We start from the raw sequence: 25,353 nt of genomic DNA on the forward strand, positions 1-25,353 counted from the left end.
AAGAAGCAGATTTCTGCAATGATCTCCTAAATCTGCCGCAGTGACACAGAGAACGGGCACCTGGATAGCAGAAACAGCAGAATTAAATTAAACAGCGGAGCATTGAAAATCTGGTGGTTGCCAGGTAAAGGCTCCTTTGTACAGTCAACAGAATTTATCAGCCCGGGAAGAAAATATGATCAGGTGCAAGGCACTTGGTAAATTAAAGAAAAGACTTGAAGAAGCCAAAAACAAATGGGCGAGGCTGGCTAAGCTGGAGTTTAGCCACAATGAGAGCGCCCGGTTGGCCACGGATGCCCTATTGGATGGTGGGCAGGATGCGTACCAGAAAGTTCTCACGGAAGAAGGAGAGGTGGACTTTCTTTCCAAGCCAGAGGTCCAGTACATCTTGGACAACGTGAAGGAGCCCTATTACGCCAACGAAGGTCACATAGATGGCGAGAACGGCTCGGTGCAAAATGGGAACCATTCTCACCAATCTGAAAGCTATTACCCGATGAATTCAGGCGACAGCGAGCCCACGACGCCCCTCCACAACTGGAGCGCAGAGGACAAGCCCTATCTTAAGGACAAGTCCAGCGCTACTGTGTACTTCCAGTCCGACAAAACCAATAATATCAGGGAGACCATCAGAAGGAGCATACACAGAACAAATCAGGTACGCACGCATACACCATATTCCCTATGCCAGAGGAACTACACAACCCAGCAGGCCCTGCCAAGCATTCTGAGCTGTGTAGTTCCACAGAAGCTGGAGTGTCGCTCATTCCCTACCCCTGTGCTACGTATTGGGGTCGACAGGGATTCTAGGTTGACAGGTCGACAGGGATTCTAGGTTGACAGGGTCTCTAGGTTGACATGGTCTAGGTCGACAGGTCAAAAGGTTGACATGAGGTTTTTAAAAGAAAATTGTGTAGTAACTGTACAGTAACCAGGAACCCCAATTAGTGCACCGCGTTTGCTCGCCATACTTCGGGCAAGGTGCCTCGCTCTGCTACCGCTGCGCTTGGCACAGGTTACCGTTCCCAATCGTAGTCCACGTGGATCGTAAAGTTCAACTTTAAAATAAAAATAAAAATCTTGTCGACCTTTTGACCTGTTGATCTAGAACATGTCTACCTAGAGTCTATGTCGACCTAGACACCCTGTCAACCTAGTTACTGTCGACCAATAGTGGTCGAACTAGACACTGTCGACCTAAGTCTCGTAGACCTAGAGACCGGATACCCTACGTATTGTATCTGTGACACTGGTTCAATTAGCACATGCAATTGTAATGATCAGTATAGGGAAATTAGAGATCTATCAATGTAAGTCCTTTAAAGTTTCTGCTGGACCCTGAGTATTTGGTTACATGAACCTGTACAGCGCTGTGTAATATGTTGGTGCTATATTCAAATAAAATAAACCTGACTATAAAGTGATTGAATTTGTAATTAAACTGATTTTCATTTGGTTAGTTTGTTCAATAGAGAATATCCTTATCTTCTAAAGGAGCATAAAGTGTTAACTGTTCCTAGATTTCTGTTGGAAATTGGACTCTTACATCATCAAGAAATGTTTAAATGCAGCTAAATATACTTTTACACATATAGATTATTCTTGTGGTTATTTATAAGGCGCCACAAGGTTTCCATAGCGCCATTCAAGGGGATAAAACAAGAAATGTAAGTACAGACTAATACAGACAGAACAGAAATTCACGGATCTGGGACTCAGGGTCGACACCACTTAGGTCGAAAGCAGTTGGTCGACACCACTTAGGTCAACACTGCAAATAGGTCGACACGGACAAACGGTCGACAGGAAAAAAGGTCGACATGCGTTTTTTATGTGTTTTTGGTGTCGTTTTCTTTGTAACGTGACCGGGAACCCCAATAAATGCACCGTGTCCGCTCGCCATGCTTCGGGCAAGGTGCCTCGCTCCGCTACTGCTGCGCTTGGCACAGGTTACTATTCCCAATCGTAGGCCACGGGGATCGTAAAGTATGAAAAAGTTAATAAAATATGAAAAAAATGTGAAAAACTCATGTCGACCTTTTTTCCCTGTCGACCATGTTCATGTTGACCCGTGTCAGTGTCGACATATTCACCGTGTCGACATAAGGTGTGTCGACCAACTGATGTCGGCCCAAGTATTGTTGACCTGGAGTCCAGATACCGAAGTTCACATAGATACATATAGTGAGCATTTAGCATAATTATTTAAAAGAGCAAAAAATCATCCATATACCAGCTTTTAAAACCCTCCAGAACGTTCCTTACGGCCACTAACAGTGTATATGGTCCTGCTTTCTCAGTGGCCACCGTTTGAGGGTCCAGCGCGGTTTCCCCACTTTTTCACGTCACATCTTGCAGAAAAGTCGCGCAACCTCGCAGCAACTACCACGAATTGGCATTTCTCAATGGATCTTGCATTTCTTGGGTGCGCGCATTTGTGCGATGTACAGTATGCATGTCATGAAACAAACTTGATTTCTCAGTCTCGCCCCTGATTAATTTAACCCTTCATAGTCGCTTGTTCTCCTAAATCCTTAACTCCACAATAAGTGAATATGTAGCCAGTTCTACAAGATTGCTGACAGCGGCCAGAGAACTTCTTGCAGGACCTAACACGCCTTTAGTAATGAGCACAAGGGCTCTAAAAATGTATAGGTCAAATCCATCGCCCCAGGGTGATACCCCAGCAGGTCAGCTACTGAAGCAGGTTCACAGTAAATCATCCATTTTATCATTGTGCTTGATCTGTTTCTATCCATTAGCATTAGTATTATCTTTGGGTAATGTCACTGAAGATAAATGCTAATGGATCAGGGAAATATCATCTCCTTTGTAGAACCAGTTTTTCGGTTCTCCTCTACCTTTGAATTAATAATATTTTTTTATTTTATTTAGTCTGACAGTTCATTATATTACCTGTATAAAAACTGAACTGCTACAAAATGAGATTACTAAACAGTCATTTATTTCTGATTATGGGGACTGACCATAAACAGGGAAATCATCTTTACAGCATGAACTACAGAAAATAGTGCTCCTGGAAGGACCTGCTTCGATGCAATGTAGCTGTGCCCAGTTGCCGCACTTAGAGGCATGCGTTGTTTCCTGGAGTGCATTGGATTCATGAGCAGCACTGAGGTCATGGGTTCGATTCCCAACATGGCCCTAACTGTGTGGAGTTTGTATATTCTACCCGTGCTTGCGTGGGTTTCCTCCGGGTGCTCCTATAATCCAAAAAATATACTGGTAGGTTAATTGGCTCACAACAAAATTAACCCTAGTGTGAATGTGTATGCGTGTATATGTGGTAAGGAATATAGGGGGTCATTCCGAGTTAATCGTTAGCTGAAAATTTTGCTGCGGTGCGATTAATGAAAAAAATGGCATTTCTGTGCATGCATATGCGGCGCACTGCGCACGCGTGACGTACTTTCACAACGGCCGATGTAGTTTTACACAGGGTCTAGCGAAGCTTTTCAGTCGCACTGCTGACCGCAGAGTGATTGACATGAAGTGGGCGTTTCTGGGTGTCAACTGACCGTTTTCAGGTAGTGTTCCAAAAAACGTAGGCAAGCCAGGAAAAAACGCAGGCGTGGCTGGGCGAACGCAGGGCGTGTTTGTGACGTCAAAACCGGAACCGAATGGGCTGAAGTGATCGCAAGCGCTGAGTAGGTCTGAAGCTACTCAGAAACTGCACTTTTTTTTTGTAGCCGCTCTGCGATCCTTTCGTTCGCACTTCTGCTAAGCTAAAATACACTTCCAGTGGGAGGCGGCATAGCGTTTGTACGGCTGCTAAAAACTGCTAGCGAGCGATCAACTCGGAATGACCCCCCATAGATTGTAAGCTCCACTGGGGCAGGGACTGATGTGAATGGCCAAGTATTCTGTGTAAAGTGATGCGGAATATGTGGACGCTAGCGTTTGTACGGCTGCTAAAAACTGCTAGCAAGCGATCAACTCGGAATGACCCCCCATAGATTGTAAGCTCCACTGGGGCAGGGACTGATGTGAATGGCCAAGTATTCTGTGTAAAGTGATGCGGAATATGTGGACACTATATAAATAACTGGCAGTAGCAGTAATAATTCAGCAGGCTACCTCCCAATATGTGATCAGCTGCAATAGGCAAACAACAGGGATTCCGGGAAGGGAACCTCAGCACTGTACGGCGCCATCGCTCAGGTGAAAAAAAAAAAAAAAAACTTTAATTCTTACATACAGGATATTTGTTATACTGACACTCAGGACCTGCTGCCAAGAGTCAGCTTGTGCCGAAACACTGAATGAGAGACATTGAATTACTTATTTAGTAACCAGCCCTATCGGCCCCATTTTTTTCCCCCCGCAAAAAACACATAGGTCCAGGAGCTTATTGGGCTTTAAACCTAGGATCAAGCACGGTGGCCAAAATGTAGTGCTCTAATTTCAACAGATTGACCACCCGTTAATCCTGGTTAAGCGAATTAAGGGCTCCATCCACAAGTCCCACATGCCTAGCGGAATCGCTCCGTTTTAGCTCCTTCAATCTCTCCAGCTGCTTCTGCAAAAGCCTAATGAGGGGAATGACCTGACTCAGGCTGGCAGTGTCTGAACTGACTTCACGTGTGGCAAGTTCAAAGGGTTGCAGAACCTTGCACAACGTTGAAATCATTCTCCACTGCGCTTGAGTCAGGTGCATTCCCCCTCCTTTGCCTATATCGTAGGCAGATGTATAGGTTTGAATGGCCTTTTGCTGCTCCTCCATCCTCTGAAGCATATAGAGGGTTGAATTCCACCTCGTTACCACCTCTTGCTTCAGATGATGGCAGGGCAATGTTCAGGAGTGTTTGCTGGTGCTCCAGTCTTCGGCACGCGGTGGCTGAATGCCGAAAGTGGCCCGCAATTCTTCGGGCCACCGACAGCATCTCTTGCACGCCCCTGTCGTTTTTTTTTTAATTCTCCACCACCAAATTCATTGTATGTGCAAAACATGGGACATGCTGGAATTTGCCCACATGTAATGCACGCACAATATTGGTGGCGTTGTCCGATGTCACAAATCCCCAGGAGAGTCCAATTGGGGTAAGCCAATCTGCGATGATGTTCCTCAGTTTCAGTAAGAGGTTGTCAGCTGTGTGCCTCTTATGGAAAGTGGTGATACAAAGCGTAGCCTGCCTAGGAACAAGTTGGCGTTTGCGAGATGCTGCTACTGGTGCCACCGCTGCTGTTCTTGCTGCGGGAGGCAATACATCTACCCAGTGGGCTGTCACAGTCATATAGTCCTTAGTCTGCCCTGCTCCACTTGTCCACATGTTCGTGGTTAAGTGGACATTGGGTACAACTGCATTTTTAGGACACTGGTGACTCTTTTTCTGACGTCTGTGTACATTCTTGGTATCGCCTGCCTAGAGAAGTGGAACCTAGATGGTATTTGGTACCGGGGACACACTACCTCAAGAAATTCCCTGTGAACTAACGGCGGTTACCGGACGCACGTCTAACACCAACACAATTGTCAAGGCCTGAGTTATCCGCTTTGCAACAGGATGACTGCTGTGATATTTAATCTTCCTCGCAAAGGACTGTTGGACAGTCAATTGCTTACTGGAAGTAGTACAAGTGGTCTTCCGACTTCCCCTCTGGGATGACGATCGACTCCCAGCAGCAACAACAGCAGCGCCAGCAGCAGTAGGTGTTACACTCAAGGATCCATCGGAGGAATCCCAGTTAGGAGAGGACTCGTCAGACTTGCCAGTGACATGGCCTGCAGGACTATTGGCGTTCCTGTCTAAGGAGGAAATTGACACTGAGGGAGTTGGTGATGTGGTTTGCAGGAGCTTGGGTACAAGAGGAAGAAGGGATCTAGTTATCATTGTCAGTGGACTATTTCCGCTGTCACCCAAAATTTTTGAACTTGTCAATGACTTCTGATGAATGCGCTCCAGGTGACGTATAAGGGAGGATGTTCGTCCTAGGTGGTTAACGTCCTTACCCCTACTTATTACAGCTTGACAAAGGCAACACACGGCTTGACACCTGTTGTCCGCATTTCTGTTGAAATAATTCCACACCGAAGAGGTGATTTTTTTTGGTATTTTGACCAGGCATGTCAATGGCCTTATTCATCCCACGGACAACAGGTGTCTCCCCGGGTGCCTGACTTAAACAAACCACCTCTCCATCAGAATCCTCCTGGTCAATTTCCTACCCAGCGCCAGCAACACCCATATCCTCATCCTGGTGTACTTCAACAGTGACATCTTCAATTTGAATATCAGGAACTGGACTGTGGGTGCTCCTTCCAGCACTTGCAGGGGGTGTGCAAATGGTGGAAGGAGCCACCTCTTCCCGTCCAGTGTTGGGAAGGTCAGGCATTGCAACCAACACAATTGGACTCTCCTTGGGGATTTGTGATTTAGAAAAATGCACAGTTCTTTGCTGTGCTTTTGCCAGCTTAACTCTTTTCATTTTTCTAGCGGGAGGATGAGTGCTTCCATCCTCATGTGAAGGAACATAGGAGAGGGCCTTAGCCGTTACTTGCCACTCTGTGCCGTAAATGGCATATTGGCAAGTTTACGCTTCTCCTCAGACGCTTTTAATTTAGATTTTTGGGTCATTTTACTGAACATTTGTTTTTTGGATTTTACATGCTCTCCACTATGACATTGGGCATCGGCCTTGGCAGACGACGTTAATGGCATTTCATCGTCTCTGCCATGACTAGTGGCAGCAGCTTCAGCACTAGGTGGAAGTGGATCTTGATCTTTCCCTATTTTACCCTCCACATTTTTGTTCTCCATTTTATAATGTGTGGAATTATATGCCAGTAATATATCTGGAAATAGACGGCAGTAATGTCTGGAATTAGATACCACTAGATAGATACCAGATACCACTGTGACTGGAATGATGATGACCTATGCACAGTGACAGGACACTACCACAGCACCCTACAGCAGCAAGATGCAGCACAAGACACTGGACTTTTAGTCACCACAATGCAGCACTGATAATAATGAGCACAGATACACTGTGCACTGTTCAGGATAATACAACTGAGTGACACTGGGCAGCGAGAACAGCACTGGACTACCGTACTGTACTACCATATATTGGTCAGTGGTCACCACAATGCAGCAATGATAATATAATGAGCACAGATACACTGTGCACTGTTCAGGATAATAGAACTGAGTGACACTGGGTAGCGAGAACAGCACTGGACTACTGTAGTGTACTACCATATACTGGTCAGTGGTCACCACAATGCAGCAATGATAATATAATGAGCACAGATACACTGTGCACTGTTCAGGATAATAGAACTGAGTGACACTGGGCAGCGAGAACAGCACTGGACTACTGTACTGTACTACCATATACTGGTCTCCAAAATGCAGCACTGATACTGAGCACAGATATTGAGCTGAGATTTGCTGATATTGGGCTATTCGGGCAGAGAACGTAGCCACGTCCTCTCTCTATCTCGACAATGCACAAGTGAAAATGGCGGCGACGCGCGGCTCTTTATATGGAATCCGAATCTCGCGAGAATCTGACAGCGGGATGATAACGTTTTCGCGTGTAAGGCGGGAAGAACCGAGGCTGACTCGGACCCGTGTAAACCACGTGAAGTTCGGGGGGGGGGGGGGGGGGGGGTTCGGATCTCGACGAACCGAATCAGCTCATCTCTAGACAAAATACATCTGATCCCAATGTGTAATGAGTCGGCCTGCATAAGCATAATGTTACAATCTATGGGACTGGTTAACACTCGTTGGCCCTAGTTCGGTTGGCCCTCACAGTCCTTTATCCAGCCCTGGGGGTATACCACACTACATAGGGGGACACATAATGAAGTATCAGTCCTATGTTCTTGTATAACCTTGTCTATATCATGTCTGCCACTCAGAACCAATAGCACAGCATTTTGGAAACGGAAAACAAGGATACCCCTATGAACTACTTTTCACTCACCACATAACAATACAGCTACCGGGATCTATTGCAATAAATACAGTGTGTTTTGGTGTACAGACATCTGGATTGAAGCCAAAAGGACTTCTACAGTACGTGCCAGATTTCTCATGGGAAAGTACAACGTCAGAGGCTGGAAATCAGGGGCGCGTGAACTCTACCTGCGCCGGGTTCTGCTGACACTGGTTTGGTGGAAAATACGTTTTTGTGGCGGGATATAGAAATATGTTAATGGTCACTTTACAGTTACTGCTGCCGGGCTGAGTGACTCAGGCTGACATTTGCTCATTATCTGTGAAATCCGTAAGCCGCTGTGTAATTAGCCAGCGCGTATCAGTCGCCTTCTTGTATCCTCTTTCACAACAATGGCAATTGATACTTTTCCCACCTTTGTAGTATGATGTTGCACAATCCTTTCACCCATTGCCACAGACAATGCCTGCACAGGTATACAATATACGGCACCGCATGTGTGTGTGTCCGCAGAAAGGAAGACAGCTCTGTGTGTATTCATCCATAGTCCTAGCATGACTCCCTGTTTTAAGTACATGGAGTTAATTGGTGCAAGTTAATGATAGAGAATCCGCTGCATTAGCAAATAATTATGCATGAGAGAATAGGCAATGACCCAGCCCTGGATTTTATATTTTTGCCCTAAGGCCGTGTGTTCATCCACCCCTCCCATATTACCTGGAGCGCCAGCTCATTACTTCTAGCACTACAGGTAAATGTAGAATTACTGTATGAAATGTACATGCCTGAGTACAGGGTATGCACGGTATCTGGATGGTAGGTAGGTAGGCACTAGGCAGTCAGTAGCCACACGCAGATATATATAATTCAGCTTAACAGTGACACAGGTCTATGTACTAACCCTTGGAGAGAGAGAAACTGGATGGAGAGAGAGTACCAACCAGCCAGCTTCTAACTGTCATTTTTCAAACACAGCCTGTAACATGACAGTTAGGAGCTGATTGGTTGGTACTTTATCTCCATCCACTTTATCTCTCTCCTAAGCTTAATACATAGACCCCACAATAAGGAAGGCTATTCTTGAACCTTATTACTTCAGACAGTGCAGGAATGAGAAACATCACTGGAGACCGGAGGTGACCTAATGTCAGACCTTGACTTTATGTCCCAGGCAGTCTCGCCAAGCATTAGCTGAGCAGCAGCTTGGAACTACAAGTCCCAGCAGTCCCTGCTGCCTGGGACAAGACTGGGGAAGATTTATCACATTCTGGAGAGTCATTTTACAGGTTGTGCTAGAAAAATGACAGAAGTTGATTGGGAGCAACTACTCCACTTTATATCTCTCCAACATTTGATACATCTCCCATTGTAAGAGACAGGCTGCAGCTGTGCTGCTGTCGTGCAGACTGGGGAACCATCGCAAGGAGAGGACACCGGCAAGAAGATGATTATGAGGCCCGCTCAAATTCTTAAAGCCTAACAAAAAGCAATGTTAAAAAAAATATATATATGAGTAGCTGCAGTGGACAGTGGCGTCACAGTCGGGTACAGGGGGTGCGGACCACACTCGTGTGTCAGCAAAGGGGGGTTACACGAAAGTGCTGACTCCTCTTCAATGTCAGGAGCCGGGATCTGCATTGTAACATTACATGCAGCACTCGGCTCCTGTCACAGTGTAGGAGCCAACAATGAACTCACACAGATCCCCGGAGGCAGCCTGCATCTCAGGGACCCCTGCAGTGACAAAACTGGGGTTTGGGGGCACGAGGCCACGTCCCTACCCATGAGGCTACGCCCTCCTTACCGGCATGCACCTTCGACGTGCGCACTATTTATCCTCCCTTTATTAGTGACGTCTCTGCCAGTGGTACTAAAATATTTGAGCGATTCAACATTACTCCAGTGTGGAGACGCAGATCCAAAGATCAGCTGTCCCCGCGATCCCGATCCGATTACCGCTACTTTGTTACCCGGTTACCTATAGATAGGAGGGGGTCCCGAAACAAATGCCATTGTAGTTTCCCTCTATAAAGCTCTAAATACTTAGTATTTTGGAGCTTGATGGATTTTCTTCATCATACAATAGATTGGAGCCTGCGGCCATATTGACAGCAGTAAGCAGTAGAATTTTGTGAGATTTCCTGCGCTACCTGAATAATGAATGGCCCTGATACTGAATTAAGGGATAATGATTAGGAAGACATGATTATCCTGTTCAGGCAGGTGTTACAGACTCCACCACTTACAGCAACAAAATATTATTGAACATAACATGTTTTCTCATGAACTGTCATGGGTTTGTAAATGCTGCAGACTGCAATTTTCCTATCACTTTTACGATAATTTGGTCACGGACATCAATTTGGTTTAATTTGTCACTTAGATATTTCTCTCTAAATTGAAATAGAGAAATATAGTTAATGTAGTTAATGCCCTTCAACCACCTGGTGGCGAAACTTTGAGGAAAAAAAAACATGATGCCCCTCCTTCTTCCCCCAATGTATGTATGCACTGAAACAAGCCCAAACTGTGTGCCGTGGCACCCTGGGGTGCCTCAGAACACTTGCAGGGGTGCCTTGGATTGGTGGTCAAGGACCAATCAAAATTATTTCTGGTCAATGTAATAGGCAAAACCAGTGCTGGTGGCTGCCAATCATAAAATATGTGGACAAACAGAAGCAAATCTTGTTCCTCACCACACATTGCAACCTGAGGATGACATATAAATGCAATCTTTGATTTAATATTTATTACAAAATTTCTCGCTAATAAATGTTTGGCCTAGGGGTGCCATGAATAAAATGCTGATACTCTAGGGTGCCATGATTCCAAAAAGTTTGGGAACCACTGACTTAAGGGAAGTTTTTATTTATTTAAACAGGAACGAAAGAATAACAATTAGATTGTTCCAAAGACCATGGGGTATATTTACTAAAGGTTGACTTTGATCGCTTTTAATTCATTTTAAATCACCCAAAATTGATCTTGTGTTTTGGGGGCTAAAACACACATTTACTAACGTTTAAAAATCAATATAAAAAATTGTTAGTAAATTTACGTATTACCCCCTGAAACACAACATCGATTTAGATCAATTTTGGTTGATTCAAAATCTATCTAAATCGACCTTTAGTAAATATAGTATACCCCTGGAGTGCCACCTATTCTTTGTCATATTATATATATTTTCTATGGTGACACTAAAACAGATAATACCACTGTGTAATATTTTTAAATAGATTAAATGGTAAGGAAACCCACGGCCAAATCACTTTACTTATTACAATTGTATATCACTGCAATATGCATCATGACTGGCTGGGACACATGGCATCAGAAGATAAAGAGGGGCATTCTACAATTGGGCTTGAGTGCAACGTGCGTATGTCACCCTGCGATGCCCTCTCAGCTGCTGTGCAGAATCTACATTTATTTTTTATATTTAATGTAAAAAAAAACATTTAAAATGTTTATCATTTAGAGAAAAAAAGAGACTTTTTTTGTCAAGGAAATGGTCCTAATTACAGGAAAATAAATTGTGTTGAAAGTTACTTTTTATGGTCATGTAAAATGGGAAACGTACGTCACTATGCTAGGCCAAATGAAATTTTGAGGTGTCACTGCAGTGCAATCATTAGTATCGTTTTTGACAAATAGTCTGAAAATTCTAAAATTAACCAGGAAACTGGATGGACCTGCTGAAGAACATAAGTGTTTGTGCTTATCTCACAGCGAGCAGTGACCTAGAGCCAAGGATTAAAGGAAAACCTTGGTCTTTTAAAGTAAAATAACATGCACTGAGCTGTTTTAATGGATTATGGGTAACAAATATGAAAGGGATTCTGGGTAATACAAACTGTTCTATAGAGTGCAGCGATCCAGAGCCAAGGATTATGACTGACAGTATGTCATCAACAGTGCAGGACATTATCAAGGCTCACAATAATAAACACCAGTCACAGTTGTTTTAAGAATGATGACTGATGCGGACATATGACATTGTCAATCACTGTTGTCATTTGTCAACGTCAAACCTGTTAAACAGTCCTGACTTCCATGGTATCATCCATTTAGTTTGTATTTGCCAAGAAGGAAATGTGGAGTGGGAGGAGACTGCGCTCACTATGGGCACAGTAGGGATAAGTGCTGCTTAACCTGGAGGTGTCCTACCTCCTGATACTATGTTTAGTGCAGAATGTGGTCAGCGCACTCTATAAGGGATGTGGAGGCTTGGGAAGGAATAGGGGGGAAATGATTGACCAGGAAATGAGAGGTATGTGTGTGAGGATCCTATTGGTGGATGTATATCTCTCTAAATAACAATAATGGAACTGTTGTTGATGTTAATGGATATCGTATTTAATAAAGTGTAAAACAGGTTCTTTCAGGTGTGTCCTGCAGACCCCCCTTTTGGAGTGTACCCTCCTGAATGGTACACTAATGTTTACAGAGTCCCTTATTGAAGTAAATGTCCGATACCACTGTCAGGTGTGTCCTGCAGACCACCCTTTACATGTTATACCCTCCTGATAGTATACCCGATTCAGAATGACCCCATCTTGGGTGTGCCCTGAAATGGGGTCACTTTTACCATAGGTGTGGTGGGTACCTATGTGGCTTCTGAGGCTGTCTAGTTAATATATCTAGGGAGTGTGACTAGTGCGGTGTCCCGCCTGTCAGTCCCTTAATGTACGCACCGCTGGAGGTGGTGAGTGTGGGGCTGTGTTTTCACACTTACCGCCGGGGGTAAGCTGGAGCGTTTACCGCCGGTCTCTGCGCTTCTGTGCCCACGTCCTGCGGTGCCTTTGCCTGCCTCGTCTGTCTCTTCCGGTCCCCATTCGGATCCAGCCGCTGCCAGCGGGTCCCGTCTGTGGCTTCCTGGTTCTCGCATCACGTGTGGTGTCACGTGAGCGGGATGTTCATGAACCAGAATGTGTAGAGTCCTCTTTTCCGGCAGGGGAGGGGTGTCTGTGAATAATGTGGATACCTGACACAGAAAACAACATCATTTGTTCACAGACCCCCCTCCCCGGCTGGAGAAGGGGACTCTACACATTCTGGTTCATGAACATCCCGCTCACGTGACACCACATGTGACGTGAGAACCAGGAAGACACAGACGGGACCCGCGGGCGGAGAAAGACAGAGCTTCTGAAGAGTGGAGAAGAGAACAAGTGGAGAAGCAACCAATCAGATCCCAGCTATCAGTTATTAAGTACATGATTCTATAAAATGATAGGTAGAAATTGGTTGGTTGATATGGGCATCTTCTTCACTTGTCCACTCAGGTTTGATACGTCTCCCCCTAAAATTAGAGTGGTCTTCGGGGAAAGAGGCATGTATGGTTTGGGTGAATTGAGCCACAGCTTCTCTCAGTAACACCCCTTTCACATTGCACAAATAACCTGGTAGTGATCCGGTATATTGCCGGGTCGACACGGGTTGCTGTGTGGTGTGAAAGGGTCCCTTCAGAAATACTGTGTCGCCTGACCCGGTAATTCAACGCGAGTTATAAGAAGGGTTATTCCTGAGTTGAATACCAGATCAGGGGCAGTGTGAACGGGTTGCCGGGTTGATGCAACCCAGGACCCGTTCACTACATAGGGAGAGGTGGCGCGGAGATGAGCTCATCTCCCAGCACCGTCCCCGTCCCCGATGCCGGCTCCGCCTCCTCACCACTATGGCAACCCGACCCGGCATATTGCAGGGTTAGGGAGCCAGCTGTTAGGGTCCAATGATGGGTCCCACCCGGAAAGGACCCATTTCCAATTCCAGAGTGGGACCTGGCACTTGCGATCTGAAAGGGGTATAGGAGGGCTCCCTGTCACCGTTTGGTTGGATCGCCGGAGTGATTCACCGCCACTGTCAGACTCTTCACTTTACAGGTAACTGTCTCCGTGTGGTGCAGGCTGCCAGCCAATGAGCAGTAAATTCCTGTGTAGGCTTAGTGTATAGACAATGACATCGTAGGCTGCCGTGAAGGAGGGGCCAGCCATTGCATGTAGGGGTGAGCAAAGCCCAAGACATGTCTATAAAATATGTAAGTCTGCTCTGCACTTTTGGGTCAGGTGCAGCAACAAGTTAGGAACTGTTTTGTTCAGTTTCTAGCTCCACGATGCCTACAAACAGCAATCATATCAGCACACATGGGGCAAAATAAGCAAGTGACTTTATATTTATGTTGTTTCTGCGCAGGGTAAATACCAGCTGCTTTTGCATCTAGCCACTGGCATATCTATAATGGGTGCAGTGTGTGCAGTGCAGAGTCCAGAGGGGTGTCCCCACAGCACACGTTGCACCCATTTTTTTAACACTTACCCTCCGAAGTCCTGCACCGATGTCAGCAGTGCTGTGGAATCACCATGAAAATGGAGCAGCAGCCATTTTCACTGAGTTCTGGGAATGCACAGTAGAGAAATCACTGGGAAAATGGCAGCTGCACCATTGTCCCAGTGATCTGCGCATGCGCAGTAGAGTCTGAGCCCTCTAGTGCTCAGACTCTTCAGCGCTGCCAGCAGAAAGGAGGAAGCCCGAACGGAGGAGGAAGCACACCGGTCTACTCCTCTCTTAAAGGCCCCTGCATGTAGCCCACAAAAGTGAGACAGCTTTATTTTTACACTGCAATTTAGATTTCAGTTTGGACACACCCCACCCAAATCTAACTCTCTCTGCACATGTTACATCTGCCCCACATGCAGTGCAACATGGTTTTGCCAAATCGCTTGCCTTTTTTGCTTTACTTACAAATCAGAATCAGGCCCTTTTCTAGAATATGAGCTCTGGGGTGATTTTGTATTGTAAATCACGTTGGAAATTTCCTCCTAATTGTTCAACCAATTCTAACATATCCATTCTTATGCAGAACGACTTGTTACTACTATTCTACTGCTAGAACTCACAAGACTTGGATTAAAAAAATAAGTATTTATCCTAAAATATCTTCTGTCGAGCCTCAACTCTGTTCTTAATTAATTGTGAGAGTGACGGGGCATCTAAGCTTGCTTTATTATGTATATATTAAAAGCAGAGGGACAACTTTTATGAGTGACTTATTTATTTCTATTATGCCGTTGACTGAGCAGGGCACATCAGATACCAAATGAAAGCTCATGGTCCATAGATTTGCAGAATTATATTGGCATTGTAATTGGTTGCTTTGCTTCAGAGTTATGTGGCAAAATGTCCACCTGCCATTTACAATGCATCACCATTGTGCTATGGAAAATGTGACAGTTGGTGAACTCTCCCTGTGCACTTTCTGGGTGGTCTGGAAACTGTGACAGTTATTTGCAGCCACCCACTAAGCAGGGATTGTTTTGACTCTTAAGGATTTGAAAACGGGTAAAATGTTCTGCCCAGCAAACCTTTGCCCAGTTGAAACTGCATTTTAATATTTTGGTAGAAATTAGCCTAAACATTTGGCATCTCCAAATCTGTGAAAAACATCAAACATCTCCCCTAAAATGATATCTGGGGTATACAATATCAACAATAAAACATGGAGGATCTGAGTGAGCCAATGTAGTGAAAAGATCCCTGTCCCCATTTTCACACCAGTGGCTGAATGGACTTCATACCTCCCTAAAATGAGCCTATTAACTGCAAATTATGGTCTTACATTATTATTTTACATTTATTATTATATACTCATATTACGCTGTGCTGTACAAAGAGTATGCAACAGTGGCACATCAATAGCTCCCAGTGGCTTGGAGGCTCGGTGGCTTGTGGGCAGTGGGGGGCTGTGGGTCTATTGCAATGCCACTGTCTGGACCTGGAGATTCTTGTCTGCGGTCCTGTCTCGCCTGCCCCACTGATATTGTCCCAACCAAAGTGGCTGCTGCCTCAAAGAAGACAGTTACTAAGGATGCTAGAAGAGGCGGTGGGCATTTTGGGGGGGGACATTTTTAATGGGGGAAGACATGACAGAACCGCAGAACCGTAGTGGCGGCTTGAGGCAGGATCCTCTGACAATGAGCAGATCCCCTGACAATGAAGAGGACATTTTCAATGGGGGCTAGTGCGGCGGGACCACAGACCCACGGCGGCCAGGGGGGTGGTCCCCTGACAATGAGCAGAACCCCTGACAACGAGCAGGTACCATGCAGGGCCCAGGGGCTTCGGAAACTTTCTGGGTGGGGGGGAGGGCGCCTAATTTATAGTTACTCCACTGGTGTGCAATCATTCACAACAGTTTAGTAAATACATTTAGCTGAAGTCACAGGCGTTTACTTTACATTCTCTATGACATTGATCTATTATATAAGTTGACAATAAATCCCATTGTTCTATAAGTGGTAGTATAATGTAGAAGACTATTATTAAAGTGCCTGTTGTGATAGATATGACATAAGCTGGTGGGAACACTGATGCTTACACTAGCAGCACCCCTGTAACCTGCATCCTGTCACTGACACTGCAGTACGAAGTGCTAAGGCCTCCCCTGTGCCCACTCCCTGCTGACTGAGTACATCCATCTGCAAGGCTAATTAGTCAGAATGAATTATCTCTGTGTATATATACAACGCCAGAGAGTAGATAAACAATTTATATGGTGACAGCAGCAAAGTATCAATGTAAATATTAATTATTTAAATGACTGATTTCATTTAACAGCTTGAAAACAAGAGGTGTATTGTCATTATCTGGAGCAACAAACCTGGTTATAATAATCTATATCATGCTTCTGCTATGAACTGTTCACTGAAATAACACAGAAACCAATGTATGTATAAAATAGGTGTTTATGTATCGTCCATGGACAAATCAGAGCAGATCGCTATGTGAAGGGCGGCGTTTACAGCTGATAGGGATGGAAAACAGGTTTATGACATGCAGGCATTAATATGCAAACTTTATGTTTCCTCGGTCATGACAAAACAGAATGAAACATAATAACAATAATAATATATAATATCACATAGTAAAGGATAACTAACCCCAGGATTGTTAGAGTTGCACACGGAAGATTTAGAGCTCATTTTACGGGTGTAGTATGTGTTGCCGGCGGTCGGGTTCCCGGCGACCAGCATACCGGCGCCGGAATCCCGACCGCCGGCATACCGACAGCTGGGCAATCGCAAATTAGCCCCTTGCGGGCTCGCTGCGCTCGGCACGCTGCGGGCATGGTGGCGCGCTACTTGCGCCACGCTATCAATTTTCCCTCCAGGGGGGTCGTGGACCCCCAAGAGGGAGAAGAACTGTCGGTATGCTGGTGGTCGGGATTCCGGTGCCGGTATGCTGGTCGCCGGGAGCCCGACCGCCGGCAAAGTGAAGACCACTCCATTTTACAGTCACTTTATCCTCCTTTCTGGTATATTCTGAACAGAACCGTCAATGAAGCTAATTATTCTTGAGGTTACCTTGAAAACATGCACGCAGAGGCGTTTTAAGAGAGGAGGGGACCAGCGTGCAGCCTCCATTGCAGGCCCCCTCTTCTCCGCCCGCAGTAGTCTACTGCGCATGTGTAGGTCTCCGGGAACATGGTGTCTGCGCCTTGTTCCCGGGGACATCACCCGTGTTCATGCGCAAATCACTCATAAATGGCCGCGGCGGCCATTTTCCGAGTGATTTCGGTCCGCAGTGCAGAGCCACCATCGCGAGACTCCAGAGGGATAAGTATAATATAATATATGGGTGCAGTGTGGGTCCCCCCTAAACCCAGGGGCCTGTGTGCACCGCACAAACTGCACCTATTATAGAAATGCCTATGCTGTTAGGGTTCTGTGAAGACTAAGGGTGGTATCCAATTAGCCCCAATAAACTGGGATCTTATCAGGGATTATCCTTCATGTGCCTCAGGTACGAGAGGCACAATCCGTGCTAAGTACCCCTTAGACCCGCGATGTGCCGCAAAAATACATAGGTCCATGGCTTTGTATTTTCGCGCCAAAAACGGGTGTTCTTCAAAGGGGTCTAACTGGATAGGGTGATAAAAAAAAACTAAAAAAACAACCGTTTTTTTCACATCTGCAACACTATCGCAGGTAATTGGACACCCCCCTAGGCTGGAGGGACACTGCTATAGAGATTGGCACTCTGGGTGAGCCTGGTGCTGGGGTCAGGGGGTAGGTAGGCAGAAAGTGTCCCTGGTGACAGATGCCCAGCAGAACACTGCTAAGCTGTACGTGTAACACACATAACTTTATACTGACCAGGTCCTGGCTATAATGATGGACGAGTTCACAGACGCTGAGATATTCTGCGATGTGCTGGAAGCTGCTAATAAAAGGAACGTGTTTGTCTACCTCCTGCTTGACGCCAGCAAGATACAGCGGTTCTTGGACATGTGTGAGAAACTGCAGGTGAAAGACATCCACTTCCAGGTACACAGTGCAACCAAACTCTTCCATCTGTTTTATCTATTATTCCTGTATTATTGTTTGTAAACTCAGACCAATACAAAGCCGCAAGCGCAGAGCTTGGTCCTTCGGGTCACAACCCCTTCCAGGCGCCATTTTATAAATGGCAGACACGTTACTTCCCATAACACCACTGTCTCTCTCACCAAGCAAACCTAGTTGAGATCTCTGATCTCCAGCCTGTCCTGTAATCCTTATTTTGTCACAGTCACCCTGCTTCATCTGTCATTACACTCCTACAGGGAATGTCCCATTTTCCACGTGACTTCAGGGGCATACGCAGGATTTCTGGAGGGGTTTTTCTAAATGTTTGATTTTAGAGCGATCGTCGCCAGCCCATGAAGGATGTATAGTTAGTGTGTAACAAGCTATAGTCTGCAGTTTATCTAATACAGTACGTCAGACATATGCAGGCCCAGTGATCACGGTAAGCCACTTAAGTGATTCTCTCTCTGGTGCGATGATTGAGCACGCAGATCCACAGACACACACACACAGCAGACTGGGTAGGACAATCTGCTGCCACTGGGCACATGCTGTAGCTCCATTCCACCCTTCATACTGCGTGTAGTGGCTGCTGGCCAAACTGTGGGGAAGAGGAATTTATGGGCAACAGGAAGACCATCCCCTCCCCACACACACACACACACACACACACACACACACACACACACACACACTGCATTTGACTCTGACTCAGTCATCAATTATGAAACCCAAAGTAATCCCCTCCCTTAATGTCATCTCACCTCAGGCCTACTCCCGCATTGCTGTCAGTCGTGGTTTTTAAAATTGACAGCCCCCCCCCCCCCGAAAAAAAAGAAAGAAAAAGCATTACATAAAAGTCCTGAGAACTAACAATTTTAGACCACCTCTTTCATTCCAAGTGTTTCTGTATTTCACGGAAGTCATTTATGTGTTTACATTAATATTAGAAAGACGATTTGGCTTACACGCGAGTAGTTTTATAAAGTATTCATCGGGTATATTTTGCTCCTGATGGTTTGCATAAAATATGGCCTTCTATTTCCAATCAGTGTTGACAAATTTGTGGTCAGGTTGGCGATGGTCCTTCCCGAAGCTTAGATAGTTGTGGCATCAAGTTTTTGGGTTACTCTCTAAAGTAACTGGGACTTCTATAACCCTATATTCTATTTGCCACTAAAACTCGTATTGCTTACCATTGGCGTTCGGACGTGTTTCCAAATTTTGCCGCTATAGAAAATATAGTATAACGTCATTGTGATTTTTAAACAGCGGGAGTGTCCTACACTTCTACAGCACTAACCCGTTAATAAATAGGTTTCGGTGGAGCGATCATAGAGCAGATTCTAGAATGGTTGTAAACACAGTGCGTGCTTAAAATAAGTTACCTTGAATTACCTTAAGTTAACTTCAAGTTTGATAAATGTCCCTTATTACATGTTTAGGCCTGAATTCTGATTTATGTTTGTGTTGTATTACTGTTATTAGGCCTCTTGTTTTTTTTTTTTTAAACCTACTTGTAACCAGTTGCAGTATGTTACTGGTGTACTTATTTGTTATTTGTGTCTTGGGAGTACCCTAATTATTGTTGCTTTACCCTTCCCCCCTTTTTCTTTCTCCTTTTTTTTTTTTTTGTCTTTTGTTTATTTTATTTTATTTTATTTTACTTTGCTATATGTCTTGGAGAATAGTCTCTAATGTCTGACTGTATCTTGTTACATTGTGGATTTAAAAAAAAAAAAAAAAAAAAAGACAATTTGGTCATCTCCAGAAATGTCTTACGTTATTCTTAAAGAAACGTCTCCCTGAGATTTCATTGTTGTAATCCTGTAGCCAGGAAGAACAGTAGGACACTGATCACATTTCACTATCATTTATGCGTTTTATTATATGGTTTTCATATTTTTTCATCCCACCCTTCATATCCTGACATTGTTTCTGATATTTTCCAGAATATATGTGTCAGGAGTGTAACGGGAGAAGTTTACTGCGCAAAATCCGGCAAGAAGTTTTTTGGCCAAATTAATGAAAAGTTCATTATATCCGACTGGAGGTGCGTCCTCTCCGGATCCTACAGGTAGGCCACTTGTTTTTGTTCATGTACTGTAGATATTTGTGCTTCTAGCAGGAGTCATAGGGGGAAATGTATCAAATCTTAGAGAGAGATAAAGTGCCAACCAATCAGCCTATAATTGTCATTTTTTTTTTATCTCAACCTGTAACATGGAAGTTAGGAGCTGGTTGGTTGGTTCTTTATCACTCTCTCACTTTATCTTTCTCTAAGATTTACTCCTTTAACTCTCTCCACTGTATCTCTCTCTGGTTCGGGTTAGGGAAGTAGGGGTCCTGACCATCAGCATGCCGCTGTCGGTCGTATGACTGCTGACATGGTAAGTGTCGGGATCCTGTACCCAACCCAGATTAGTATTAGAGGCTGCAGAAACTCACTATGCATAGGAAAATCGTATTCTCCTGCAGACGGCCATTTGGAAATGTATTATTTCCTCCACAAAACAGTAGTCAAATATAATAATAAATAATTTGCTTTATCACTTGGGGGGATATAAATAAAAGAGTTCACTTTTAGGAAGACTTGTATAAAGATTATGTACAGTAGTTGTTGTTGTTGCCAAAGCTGAATATTAAATAACGAGTACTGTACTTTAGTTACAGAGCGCTCTATAATTATCAGATCCAGCAGTGACCTGTTTATCTCCGATTCTATCTATGGAAATAGCAAAATTATTTACTGCCCAAGGAAAACAGCATCATTTTAAAATGTGAGAACAGAGACTTCAAAGGCACCGAGCAATCTGGAGCTAATCTATAGCACACATAAACTCCGTGTATTCTGCATATGGTACTGGGAAACATGTATAATTAATTAGACCGTGTAGGCATGGATTACTGCTGCGGGGGAGAGGTGTGTAGTGTATGCACAGTTGTGTCCTGCACTGCCCTCTCTGTTGCTTTCGTTTTTTAAATAATTTCTCCGTTTAATAACAAATACTTTGGCATCTATTCATTATACCTTCATTTCTATAGAAGTAGGTGAGAAATGACGTATAAATGAATTACTATATCTAGGCCATTCATGGATATCTTCTGTTTACCTTTCATTCCAGGTCTGTCCCGGCGGGTGGCTGGGGGTCCTGCGCGGACCGCAATGCACTGGGGAATTTCCAATGGAGGTTTTCCTGGGAACCCAGCTGGATCTACTTTCTGCGATACTTAGCCCATAGGCTACAATGGACTACCGCAATCAAAAGATTGAGGTAGCTGCGGGGAACAAGATCGCGAATGCATCGCATTCCCGATATTTTGCATCGGGCAGCATCGCATCCCCCATAGGTTTCGATGCAGCTGCAAGCGGAAATTAAGGGATCGCAGCAGATGATACTTAATATTCGCAGCTAACCCCTGGAAACGGGTAAATAGCCACAAATATTACTTGACAAATGGGCCCTTTAGTATGGACTGAAGTGGGTGGGATGAGTGAGGGGGATTGTACATAAAAAGTGTTAGCGCTTGTAGGTCACAAATAAAGGGGTAGGTCACAATAAATCACAATTTATTAAAAATTGAGCAAGATATAAAAACTGTATGCATTGCACAATAATAACCCATGCCAGATAAAAGCAATAATTGAAAATAATTGAAAAGTGAGTAGTGCTACTCCCAATTTGGGATATTCTTAATGGAAGAAAAGTTCAATTAACCTGTTCCGATAGACAGTCCCCTTAGTCTCTAAAGGCACATATGGATCATATCCATGAGTGATAGTTACCACCAGCGTCTCTCGAGGTAATTAGGCGAATCTGCGCCCGCAATTGGCTGTTCCTCGGTAGGTGATATGTTGTAATTTACAAGGTAGGTAAATACTCTCCTTGTGCGGGTCCAAGGGCAAAATGTCCGTGGGTACTTGGTCCAGGTCGAGGTCTACCAAAAAGTAGGGAGTAGGCACAAAGTAGCAGGTGAGGGGGATGCCCTATAGGAGCTGGTTGCAGTGGTGAAGGTGGGAGATGATGAAATAGTGTATAAAGATGTTGGCTGTATCTTGGTAAGAATTATAGATATCAATGGTTTTTTATTATTATTATTATTATTATTATTAACAGTTTCTTATATAGCGCAGCATATTCCGTTGCGCTTTACAATTACAACAACAGTAATAGAGCAAAACAGGGTAAAAACAGACAGACATACAGGTAGGAAGGCCCTGCTCGCAAGCTTACAATCTATAGGGAAATAGGCATTGATACACCAGGATAGATGCTACCTATTGCATAATGGTCCACCAGATTGCTAGGTTCTTAATGGGTTGTATGATATGATCACCCAGCAATGTTGGCCAAGTGTCAGGAGGGTGTGAGAGTAAAGAAAGACAAAATATGTGAGGTTATGTGGACTGTACAGAGAGGATGTAATTAGATAGGGAAGCACTGAAGGTTATGTGGGTGGGTCTGGAATTTGATAGGATTGTCTGAAGAGGTGAGTTTTCAGGAAACGTTTAAAGGTTTGGAGACTAGAGGTGAGTCTTATTGTGCATGGGAGGGCATTCCTGTAATTTTGAGTGGGAACAAGTAATACGTGTGGATGAGAGACGCAGATCTTGTGCAGAGCGGAGAGGTCGGTTGGGAGATATTTTGAGATGAGTGAAGAGCTGTATGATGGTGCAGTTTGGTTAATAGCCTTGTATGTAAGTAAAAGTATTTTATATTTACTACGGTAAAATACCGGTAACCAATGGAGGGACTGACAGAGTGGATCTGCAGACGATGAACGTCTAGCGAGCAAGATTAGCCTTGCAGCTGCATTCAGAATGGATTGTAGTGGTGAGAGACTATGTTTGGGAAGACCAGTCAGGAGACTATTACAATAATCAATGCGGGAGATAATGAGTGCATGGATTAGAGTTTTTGCAGTGTCTTGTGTAAGATAAGAGTAATGAAGCACTCACCAGTACAGTAATGGCAAATTCTTCTTTATTAATCACATCATAAATGGCAGGTCACTGTTGATTGTGGAAGATGTGAGTGCTGATTAGCAATTATATTGTGTAAGATAAGGGCGTATTTTGGATATGTCATTTACAGTAGGTGCATGTAACATGATTTAGAGGCAGATTGAATGTGTGGAACAAAGGACAGTTCAGAGTCAAGGGTGACACCTAGGCAGTAAGCTTGTGGGGTAGGGTGGATAGTCGCATTGTCAACAGTTATGGAGATATCAGGTTGGTAACTACTCTTGGCTGGCGGGGAAAAATTTATTCTGTTTTGGAAATGTTGAGTTTGAGGTGGCAAGATGACATATCTCACCGTCAGTATTCCGTTATCACATTCTGTTGGGGCCATACATGGCCGGATCCATAAATGTTCCAGATTTAAAGTACAATTTTATTTTAATTTAATAATATGAGATCAGCGCTGAAAACCCTGCGATGTGTGAAAAATACAAGATATTCACCAGTTCCGTGATCTCCATGGCTCACAGTGGTCTCTCTGTAATCTTTGCACGGGGAGGGGGATTCTGGGAGGCGATGGGGGTTGCTGGGAGATGTAATTCTTCCTGCTGCAGCTACCGGGGGGGGGCACACTTGGGGGGTTCACATACACACGGGGGTCAGACACACACTCACGGAGAAGACACCACTTTGGAAGTGAGTAATTACTGACTAATTAAGCTAATTGGAAGCTTCCAATTGCTTAATTAGTCCTTAAGGGGTCAGCGCCGCCAGGGTGCCAGAACAAGTCCTGGTAATTTTTCCTAAAAACAAAATTTTGGGGAAAATCCTACTCGCTCTGGAGGTGCGTGAAAAGCATCTCATTTTCTCTCCTGCAATTGAATAGCAAAACTCAGCAACTGAGGGAAAATCCTGCTCCACAAGTTTTTTTTTAAATCTCCCGCATTTAATTGAATTACCCTATACGTTTCTATTGTACTCTTTTAAGGACTTTTCTCTTCTCATTGACAGCAAAACACATTGTGATTTTATTTTATCCTAAATTAATAAAATGAATCAATAAATTAGTCCAGAATCCTTGGCTATTATAATGGTATTATTTTATGCCCCTTCTCTTCTAAGTTGTTGCAAAACAGATAGTTGTGATTTAAAATGTATTTCATTTTCTAAATTAATCAATTACAGTAATCAATTTTTTTCAATCAATTAATCAATTTAAATCAATCAAATCAATTAATCAATTTAAATCAATCAAATCAATTAATGCTTTACCTTCCTGTCAATACATACTTCACCTCCATTTGCCTGTACTGCCCTGGGACCACTCCCTTTGAAAACATTCCTAAAGTTTATTAAACTGCCATCCTGTCTGCCACTGCTGTATGGCACTGGGGCAGATATATTAACCTGGAGAAGACATAAGGAAGTGATAAACCAGTGATATGGGTAAGCCAATCAGATCCTAACTGTTAATTTACATATTAGAGCTGATTGGCTGGTGCCTTTATCACCTTGCACATATCACTGGTTTATCACTTCCTTATGCCTTCTCCAGGTTAATACATCTGCCCCACTGTTTCATAGATACGCTATATTCTTTTAAACTGCCGTGTGTTTGTGCCGCTGCTCTGTCGCTTCGTTTAGCCAGCCAGCCTTTGGCCTATGTTGGTGAACAATAATGTGAGCTGTGAGGTGGTCAAAATTGACTGGAAATGACTGGAAATTAATTTTATTGAGGTTAATAATACTGTAGGAACAAAGACAGGGCTAAATTCTGTGATTTTTAGCTGTTTTTAGCTTCTTCTTTTTGGATCTAAAACAAAAACATGTGAGGGTAGTTTTGTAAAAAACCAAACATTGGCGTCCGTGCACATCTCTAGAATGTGGGCACTGGGCACAGTGGCAGTTTTGTCTTTCAATTTTATTTTTTAAATGATTAGTTTATCTAGAAAATATTTGAGATCTGATTCTAAGTCGTGCGCTGCAGCATCCCTACGAGCGTCTTATGGCAGTATTGCTTCTGTGGGGCCTATATACTAAGCCTTGGAGAGAGATAAAGTTGACGGAGATAACGTACCAGCCAATCAGCTCCTAACTGCCATTTTTCAAACACAG

At 44.1% G+C, this 25,353-nt stretch overlaps 1 protein-coding gene across 2 annotated transcripts in view; it reads left to right on the forward strand.

Annotated features, from left to right (window-relative positions):
* The first annotated feature begins 59 nt into the window (after positions 1-59).
* The window catches only part of FAM83A (family with sequence similarity 83 member A), a 91,602-nt gene continuing 66,308 nt past the window's right edge, over positions 60-25,353 (forward strand). For both annotated transcript variants that reach the window (XM_063925082.1, XM_063925083.1), the window contains exons 1-3: positions 60-658; positions 18,087-18,254; positions 20,228-20,352. In XM_063925082.1, the coding sequence (XP_063781152.1) occupies positions 176-658; positions 18,087-18,254; positions 20,228-20,352 (776 nt within the window). In that variant the 5' untranslated portion in view covers positions 60-175. The remainder of the gene's footprint in view (positions 659-18,086; positions 18,255-20,227; positions 20,353-25,353) is intronic.

Source organism: Pseudophryne corroboree, chromosome 5, assembly GCF_028390025.1.
Source record: "Pseudophryne corroboree isolate aPseCor3 chromosome 5, aPseCor3.hap2, whole genome shotgun sequence".
NCBI classification, from domain to species: Eukaryota; Metazoa; Chordata; class Amphibia; order Anura; family Myobatrachidae; genus Pseudophryne; species Pseudophryne corroboree.